This window comes from Trifolium pratense, linkage group LG3 (genome assembly GCF_020283565.1).
Source record: "Trifolium pratense cultivar HEN17-A07 linkage group LG3, ARS_RC_1.1, whole genome shotgun sequence".
NCBI classification, from domain to species: Eukaryota; Viridiplantae; Streptophyta; class Magnoliopsida; order Fabales; family Fabaceae; genus Trifolium; species Trifolium pratense.
This window is the reverse complement of record NC_060061.1, coordinates 14570397-14580559: the sequence shown is the minus strand read 5'-3', so window position 1 is coordinate 14580559 and position 10163 is coordinate 14570397. Positions and strand designations below refer to the sequence as shown.

At 35.6% G+C, this 10163-nt stretch overlaps 2 protein-coding genes across 2 annotated transcripts; one reads left to right on the top strand and one right to left on the bottom strand.

Annotated features, from left to right (window-relative positions):
* The first annotated feature begins 1318 nt into the window (after positions 1-1318).
* LOC123912732 (polyadenylate-binding protein 2-like) lies at positions 1319-7206 on the top strand. The gene is made up of 6 exons (XM_045963290.1): positions 1319-1477; positions 1601-1703; positions 3014-3084; positions 6378-6569; positions 6643-6779; positions 6871-7206. Exons 1-6 carry the CDS (start codon positions 1430-1432, stop codon positions 6917-6919), a joined length of 600 nt encoding a protein of 199 aa, XP_045819246.1. The 5' UTR covers positions 1319-1429; the 3' UTR covers positions 6920-7206.
* Positions 7207-8420: 1214 nt separating this feature from the next.
* LOC123912730 (protein EXORDIUM-like 2) lies at positions 8421-9691 on the bottom strand. The gene has a single exon (XM_045963288.1). It carries the CDS (start codon positions 9588-9590, stop codon positions 8682-8684), a length of 909 nt encoding a protein of 302 aa, XP_045819244.1. The 5' UTR covers positions 9591-9691; the 3' UTR covers positions 8421-8681.
* Between the last annotated feature and the right edge of the window lie 472 nt (positions 9692-10163).

Here is a 10163-nt window from a genome sequence, read left to right as displayed (position 1 = left end):
TTTCATTCCTGCAAATATAACGAATTTTTGTTTTAATCCTTGAAAACAAGAATAAAACCGACAGATATAGAGTTAGACTTTTCAATTGACATATATCAAAATACCACCCAAAAAAAATTGACAGATATTAAAAGCGGTTTGGTTTTGGAAAAATTGATGGTATTTGCTAACCAAATAGATACTTCTACCTACCCTATCATAATAAATGTCCTAATTTACATCACATATTTTGACCATGGTTTTTTATCATCGATATATTACTTTTTTTTTTCATTTAGTAATTTAGTGGTGAGAAAATTCACCTAATGTTTAGGGTTCGAACTCTAACTTTTGCATAATATATGCGACATTCCTACTAACTGAGCTAAGCTCTCGATGACGATATACTACTTTCTTTTTTTCTAGACTGCTAATATACTCTATAAAACAAATATTGGTATAAAAAAGGGTGTTGCTTGCATTATGAGTTTCTTATTTCAACATATATAGCGTGTGTTTGGTTCTGCGGCGGAGAGAATTGATTTTGGCAGAATTGATTCTGTAAAATTGATTCTGGCCAAAATTGATTTTAAGCTGAAGTGGTTTATGTTTGGATATATTCATGAAAAAGTGAGTTGAACAAAAAATTTGAGTGTAAAAATCAATTCTAGAATCAGAAGCTACGATTTCTAGCTTCAAGTAGAATCAATTCTGGAGGCAGAATCAATTCTACTTTTGAGAAACCAAACAAGTCAGAATCAATTCTACACGTCCAGAATCAATTCTGGATGCTCCAGAATTGAAACCAAACATACACATAATCTATAGTCACACGTAATGTTCAAACTGTATTCATGGAAAAACTGATGATAAGGACTAACTAATATAAATGGTGGAAACAACTTAATACTTTTAAACATATGAGATTAAAAGTTTCATTTTTCTTTTTGACAAATTGACAAATACATTAAAATTTAAAATAGTTTTTAAGAGTTTAATTGTTGTGCACCGTCGGTGTAATTTTTTTTTCCACATACATTCAATTACGCGTTGCCACATTATTTAATGAATGTGACACATCATGTGTTTTTAATTACCATACATGATGTGTCAGTATATTATTGGACGCATGTGCAAAATAATTTTACACCGATGGTATATATAAATTAAATTCTTTTTTTTGACTAAAAGTTTCATTTTTCTTTTTGACAAATTGACAAATACATTAAAATTTAAAATAGTTTTTTTTTGTTTTTTGAATAAAAATACAAAACAGTTATTTATCAATTTATTTTACATTTTGACTAAAAATACTACAGTTATTTATCAATTATTTTACATATTTTTTTTGTTGCATTAATGAAAACAGAACCTTAAAAGGGAGGAATTGTAGAAGAACTGAAGGGATTGGAACCGCGGGTGACGACGCCGCACCTTCTGCGACGGAGACATGGAAAACGATGACGTTGATATGCTCGGCGCCGATAACAACGAAGCCGTATGTAATACTTTCCGTTTTTCTCATTTTAGCTACACAATTTCCATTTCAATTTCGGTGGTTTTTTCACTCCAAAAACCCTAATTATGATTCACACATCAATGTTGATTATGATGATTACAGGATTTGGATGACATGAAGAAGCGGTTGAAGGAAATGGAAGATGAAGCTGCTGCTTTGCGGGAGATGCAGGCAAAGGTTGAGAAAGAGATGGGATCTGTCCAAGGTGACTCCATTTTGTCCCCTTTTGGTTGGAGCATTGCCTATTTTGCTAATTTTTTTCAAGAAAAGATAATTCTCATGTTTTTAATAACTGGATTAGTGGATTTTGTTTGATACAAGTAGGGTTGAATTGGTTATGGTTGATGTTTGATTTAGCTCTAGTGTACTTGTTTTGAATTTAATTTTATATCCTATAGAAAGAAAATTAAGATTTAGGTTTGTTGCCTGCTTTGGTAATGCATTGACATTGTGCCATTAATTGTTTGTTTGAGGACTAAGATTGAAGAGTTCGTTTTGGAAGATGGGAAAGACGGTCTAATTTGGTTATCTAAGATAAGATATTTCATTGCACTCCATTTATATTTTTGTGTAGTGTAATCATGCATGCTGAAAAAATTTCAAATATTATCGTTCGGGAGAACCCGAGTTTGATTCCTGTTGACAATTTTTGGCCAGACTTTACTTACCTCGCGGCCGAACTTTGGATTACCGGGGCCCCCTTCCCCTGACAACCAGAGGGTTAACACAAAAGAAAAAAATTCAACTGTTTTTTTGTTCAACTTTTTAGTTCTTGGTTGATAGTTGATACCTGAGTTTTTTGTATTAGGGTAAATTTTAGGGGATGCTTGAGTTCCCTGGTGATCAGGGCACCTAGCATTTTGTTAGACCTCTTATCAGTACTGTTATTAGGCTGCAGTTATTGTGTGATTAGGCAGTTATTGAATAAATAAGGAAATGGAAGGAAAAATCTGTAGGCATTTATTTTCAGAAAGGATATTGATTGGGATTTGGGAGAGACCAAGCTCTCGAGGAAAAGAAGTTCTGCTTAATTTGTCAACAGTGTTTTTTTCAACTTTTTAGTTTTTGGTGGATGATTTAGTTGTTTTATTATGGGGAAATGTTATGGGATGCACCTGACAAAAAAAAATGTTATGGGATGCACCTGACAAAAAAAAAATGTTATGGGATGCTTGAGTGCCATGATGATCAGGTTGCCTATTATTTTTACCACTGGGGAATGTATATCATATGAAGATGTTCTCCGTCATGTGATGAGATGCTCTAGTGTCTCCTAGCACAATGACAATCCTTTTATTAGACTTACTTTTTTATTAAAAATATAACAAAGTAATGCATTTCTTTTTGTCTTTGACTTTTTTTTCTATGAGAATATCTTGGTCTATTTACTTCTAATTTTTCATGTTCTCCTTGCTGTGCACATGGTTTGACCACTGTTTTCTTACTGTGCAAGATATTCCATTTCTATATATTCTTAGACTCTTGTCTCTGTTATTGATTATTATCTCCAAACAGATCCCGCTAATGCTTCTGCAAGTCAGATTAATAGGGAGGAAGTAGATTCTCGGTCAATCTTTGTGGGCAATGTGAGCTGTCTCTTCCCCTGTTTATGTTAAAACTTTCTATTCTGCTTATTAAGTTGTCTTATTTTCATGCTTCATAATATGGATGCAGTTAATTTATATATTTTGTCAGAGTGATTGGTTCAATTACATGAGCCTGTGTAAATATGTGTATATGCTGGTTTTAGGAACAAATTGATGAGTTTGTTAAGTCTGGAGCTTATACCTCTATATTTTGTTTACATTAATTGTAAATTGTAAAACATGTTTGGGTTTCCTCTTGATTGCCTCTAGCATCGCATCATTTACAACATTTTGAGATCATTAAACTATAATCTTGTGTAAAACATTTAGTGGATTTGAAAATATGCACACGGTTACCTGTGTGTGCATGTCTGTGGAAATGCCATCGTTAGAATATTGTGGGACTCCCAAATCATTAACTAGTCATGATTTTTCTTTCCATATATTTCCAATAGCAAGATCAGGAAAAATTGTGATTTAACAGAGATTGACCATCACGTGGCATGTTCTGTGCTGTTGTACACTGTTTTATACAGTTTTCCTTTTGATTGATAGGTTTATTATATAGTGGATGCTTTGATTGTTCATGTATAGCATTGTTCATGAGTGTAACCGTTAGTTTCTGTTATTTAGGGCTCATTGATATGCAGAATTGAAACAGTGCAGCACAATACAGAATATAGTGTAGATATGATTGTATGGGATTTTACATGTAGACGAGATAAGGTGGAAAGGAGAAGCAAAGAGATTGGAAAGTTGATGCATGTATATACATATATCCCGAAAATGAAAAAAAGAATTTGATATTAATGTTTGTAATTAAGTCAACACAAGTAGAATTTTAAGGACCGTTTTGTTGCAAACATTTTCCATTCAAGTTAAACAGTAAATCAGCTGGATGCTTACCCCAGGTTATTAGTATTAGAGCTTAAAAACCAGATTGTAGCACCCAAGATTGTGTAGGATGAGTAGATATTTTATGACTCAAAAATCACACAAATTTATAATTGAAGTTGAATATGGCATGATGAGATAGAGCAAATGAACTGTTCCTCAAGGCCAAGTCATACATGCATGTATAATAGTATCAGTATATTGGTTTTACTTTTATGCTTTACCTGATTATGTTAAGAGTTGTTACTGTTTCACCTCCTACTTAAAGCCACTCCCACCATAGTCACTTGAGTTTCTCCAGATGGCCATTGTCTTTTTATTTCTGTTGGTAAGGTACCTGAAACCCCAATTTTCTTGATTCTGGAACACCCTTCTTCCAAACTCCTTAGCTACTCAATTTCACCAGCTCTGTTGGACGAATGAACCTTTTATCTCTCTCAATTGTGTATGCAACCTTAGTAAAGTTTTTTCCGGAAGTCATATATATTTTGTCAGTGTCTCTTCCTTTCCATAACATCAGTGAATGGCTGCCAGTTTTAATTTTTTATTTTATTGCATGCAAAAACTCATTATTATCAAGATGGTGATGATGATGATAGCTTTCTTCAGGCCATTCATATTTATTCATCTGGACTTTCCCTGTTTCCTTGTGAACTTTTAATTTCATACTGATTTGATTTCGATTTCAATCTGGTGTACTTTTGCTTCAACCTGGTGGTCTTTTGTATATACACAATTCAATTCAATTATCAGACTTTTCAAACATTGTTTCTGGTATATCTTGGCCAAAGTTCTCTATATTTGTTGCTGTATATTTTCACCACTCACCATTAATTGAATGATAAATGCACTAATCTTAATTGGATTTATCCTCTCTATAGTGAAGGTAAAGTAATATATCACCCATTGATGGCAAGAATCACTTAATATTTTAATACATTTATGATTTGTCATCATGTGTGTGTATGGAGTATCAATCATTGATTTTTCATCAATGGTTGAGATTTCTTGTTCTACATTCTAAAGTTATATGTTCACTATCGAGGAGTCAACTCCGTCTTCAGTTCACTATGTAGGTAGCGAGAATTTATTTGTTTGATGATGAATATTTAGAAAAATGATTTTGCCTTCTACTGTTGGCATTGTGCTTTGACATAATGTTTGACTACAATTGCAGGTTATGCTTCCATCTATAAATTTCTGCTCTAGTCATGCTGCAGTTGGAAGTATACGATATAAATATAAAACATATAGCTGGCGGAGAAAAAAAAAATTAGAAATATCAAATTTATGAAATAAAAAAAAGAGTGGAAAAACAAAAGATGTAATATTAAAAAAAAAACACATTAGAGGGATAGAAAAGGGGATAAGAAAGTTGATGTGTTAGTTATCGAGTAGAAGAAAGTTATATTTATTGTTTGGAGAACGTATGGATTTCGATACTGAAAAAGTTAAGGGGGGAAAGAGAAAAATAGCATAATCTATTATTTAGGGCGAAAAGGAGAGGGATTTAGGATGAAGAGTTATAACTACTACCTGAGTTGATGTGGGTGGATGGATGGACAGAGGAATGGATAATATTGCAGTTCGACAGCCTGGAATTCTACGGATGAGAAGAGGACCCCTATATAGGTAAAGGACTGACTGTGCAATGTGCATTGGCATCTGTAGTTTGGATGGCAAAGCCAAAGGACACTTTTGGTGATGCTTAGCACTCAAGAAATTTATAGGCATTATTTTCTCACGGTGAGGGGTCTTTTGACATTCCTTTTTTATCCATGGGATGAAGAGGAAGTTTTAATAATCTCTCTTTCTTGCTTTTTATAATTCACCAACATATCAACTGATTTCATGGACAAGCAGTTTGGAATTGATGGGCTGGACATAGTGACAATTGTTACTTGGACGAAATTTCATGGGCTGGACATAGTGACAATTGTTACTTGGGCAAGGTGCACTTCAGATAGCGAATTTCATGGTGGATTACTGTTAATGATGATTACAGTTATTTATATTTTTAATTAATGAGTACAATCCTCTAAACAATAATTATGAAATTCCAGTTCCACGATTTTACACGTCTCTTATTAGTAACTGACTTTGGTAGAGCAAAATGCTGATACTTGCAATTCTATGAGCAAGGGAAAATTGATTTCTTTTACAGCTTTTCATGCTATAGTAATCCCATGTTTCAAATGATTTTTTTTGTTGAGCTGCTAATGAAAGTTGTTCCTCCCCGGTCTGAAATTACAGGCAAAGTTAAACTATTTGGTTGGTGGAGTCTGACATTTTCCCTTTGTAGCTGAAATTAACAGTCTTTCTCTAAATTGTTTTCTATTGTGAAGGCTGTAGCGCATTGTCAATCAATTTTGATCTCTTGGGTTTGATATTTTCTGCAGGTGGACTATGCATGTACTCCCGAAGAAGTGCAGCAGCATTTCCAATCGTGTGGAACAGTAAACCGAGTCACCATTCGCACTGATAAGTTTGGCCAACCCAAAGGTTATGCTTATGTAGAATTTGTTGAAGTGGAAGCTGTTCAAGAGGCTCTTTCGCTGAATGAATCTGAACTGCATGGACGTCAATTGAAGGTTCTTACCTTTGAAGAAAAAAAGTCTGTTTTCCTCTTTGGAGCTGTCTATACTTATTTGGACTTTTTTGCAGGTAACTGCTAAAAGGACCAATGTACCTGGGATGAAGCAATTTCGTCCCCGCCGTCCTAGTAATCCTTACATGGGATTTCGAGGCAGAACTCCATATGCACCTCCTTTTGCCTATGCCCCTGCTCCTTATGGATATGGGTATGCATGTTGTACTCGGTTCTTTCCTTTTCACAATATTATCTGTTTTATGTGATAGTGTAGGTTTACAGCATTCTTTTGTTGATTGCAGAAAGGTTCCAAGGTTCAGAATGGGGATGCGTTACAGCCCCTACTATTGAATGCCAAATTCTGGTGAAATGGATTTATTGATTGTTGGATGGACATAATACCCTACTCCCCCTCCCTCACATGTTATCATGGCTACTGATGTTTTGGCTTATAATGAGAGTACTGTTGGACCGCCTAGACTGAGGTGGTTTGTCCTGTGAGGATGATTGAACACATTTAACGGTGAACCTTGTAAACTTGTGGTGTTTTCTTATGGTTTTGCTTTAGTGTTTATATATAAATTCAAATGCTCTTTGTAAAATTATCCATAGTAAACACAGCTTAATATATATTCTCACCTAAATTTGCAATATTCTATTTCTAAGCAAGTTAATCTCTATTTGTTGGTGGAGCCCCAAATCGTGTTTACAAAGTTCAAGCATTGTTGTTAGAGCAGTCTGTCTGTTGTAAATTGGTAATCCACAGTTGGATTTGCAAAATCCTTTTGTATAATTTGTCTTGTAATTCATAGGTTACTTTGACATCTCGGAATCACCTGGTAATTAAGCGCGCTTATTCAAAAGTGGGCTTTGAAACATGTATAACGATTTTAATTTTAACAAGCAATCACATGTCTTAGGGGTGTAGTCTCCAATTAATCGCATTAACAATAAAATACTAAGCACATTATGCATAACACATTATTGGAAAAAAATTTATTTGATTTCAGCTGTTGCTTTCATATACTGTTGTTTGTCCATCTCTATGATGTTTGTATTTTCTTCGTGACACATTAAAGGTGACATAATTTGTGGGAGTTTCCCAATATATTTACTCACAATTACACACTCAATGTGATCCAAAGTGTAATGCTTCTGAATCTACTTACATCACGCTTGCTTTTGATTATTAACAACAATAATGCATACTGGAATCCAAAATTACACCCTGGTTAGAATTATTTGTTCAAAATATCAACTCCTTTCTATAATTGATCAATTGTAAGAAACATTATCTCTTACAGTTTTGTTGTGTGTTGCGATATTGCTTGGCATGGACTGGAAACAGACAGTATGTAACACCACTAATCAGAATATTATTGTCTATTTGAAAACTATGTATGGCATTATCAACTTTTTTACTTATTTCACGGGAAGAGTAGTAAGCATTTTCAACTTTGGTTGGATTGCAAAATAATGGTGAAAGCTATCTCACCCTCACCAATCCTCATATTCAGCTGTGTGTACAATGAATGTACGTACAGTAAAACTTATCCGAACCATGATTGCATAGGAAAAGGACCCACTAAAATCTAAATCAGTAAAAACAAATACATCCCTGTAACCTTTTAGACCGAATCAGATTCACTAACTCACCTCACCAATGTCATCATGACTGCCACATCTCCATAATTGTCTCCCAGGCCCCCAGCACCACAAAAGAAACCACCTCTCCATTATAGGACTATTCCCTTTTTTACCATAAGGTAATAAAACTTACCCTCTTCATTTACTACACCTTCTCATTCACTCCACAACAACCACCTTTTCAATGTTTTATACAATAAAGAAATGAAAAGAAATGTCACTTGAACATAAAATAATACATACAACATTATATTAATGATATGCTTCTTTTTTCCCTCGTTTTCCAAATTTTATAACAAGTTTATATTTAGAAACAGAATTTACACGTCACACTAAACGACAAAAACTGCATAAAAATACACTCCCCCAACCAGCCACAGCATCATTCACCTGCCACGGTATTTATCAAACCCACCATATATATCTACACCACATCACGCCACGTGTCAATTCTTCGGTCCCCTCCTCAAACGAGAGTCTTGCATGCCGACGTTTGCGGGTCCCACATCGCAGGTAAAAGGAACTTCCTCCCATTCGCACCATGCGCATTATAGCTAGCTCCAGAAGCTCCATCAACAAGAACCCGACCCGCATAACCTGGATAAGCTCCACTCCCAAAAACACCAGTACAAGCCGTAACAGCCTCAAGCGGCGCCGTCGCCGGTCCCTGAAAATACCCGTTATTAAACGGATTCGTAACGGTACCAGCCAAAAGCGTAGCTAAGTTTATAATGATCCCATCAACACCAACGTCACCGTTCGGCGCCACAAGCGGTGGCGACTGTGGTCCATAAATAGGTTGATGAAACGGCCACGCGCATTGTCCAGGACAAAGCGTCTCCGCGTTTCCAACCCATATATAAGGTGTCCGTGCACCACCGCTGCCACGTCGGACAGAGCCATGGGTCCCACAACGACTCATACAAAAACCTTCAACATTAACATCTTTAGAAGTAAGCACAACGGTAATAGAAGAAAGTTCATTGAACTTCGTAGCTAAAGCAATAAGATCTTTTCCTTTTAGATTCTTCCCGAGAGAATAACTCGGGTGTAGGAACTGTTTCCCTACAATCAAAGCAGAGGATCCCGTCTTGTATTTATCTGTAGTTTTCCACCATGAAGCTGCTGATGGAAGAGGAGCACCGGAAGTGCTTACAGAGTTAATGAAATCAACGATTATTGATCGTTGGATTGGTGTAAAGGTTCCGTACCAGATTAGATTAACGGCGATCCGTCCTTTTAGGAGTTGGCCGTTATGATATTTTAGTACAAGAGGTTGTTCTTGTACAAGCTCTCCCATAGTGAGTGTGGGTACTTGAACAAGAAACAATAGTACTAAAGAAAGAACAATGGCAAAGTTGTAATTAGGACCCATGTTTGAAGTTTTTGGATTGGAACAAGAATAGATTAGATAGAGAGAGAGAGAGAGAGTTAATTTGAAATGTGAATATGAATTTGAGTTTGGGTTTAGACACGAATGCAATGGGTATTTATATACCCGAGTAAAGGAGACAGCTGTGAGAAAAAGAGGATGATGAGATTTACGCGTGGGAGTTTTTGATTTGTTGTTTTTTTTTTTGCCAGGCTGTGAAGGTTTGAAAATGTGTGACGTGGAGGTCTACAAGTACTACGGAAGAGTAAGAGGAGGAGTAGGTGTCTATGTGAGATTACTGATTTGACCTTGGGTGGATTTCGAGTTTATGATCCCAAGATGGATGGTTGCTTGTTGTTTGATTAACTTACCATGCGTTTCAGGGGAGGTTTGATTTGATTTGAACCTGACCGAGTGGGTCCAGTTGGGAATTTGGGGGATGATATTGGACGTTGGATTTGGAAATGAAGGGTGAGATGGGATGTGTATAATTGGAATGGCTGAGTGTCTGGGAGTTGGGTTTATGAGTTTGACGTCATATGCTCAGTTCCAGGAAGGAAGAGTGTTTCAGTAAAG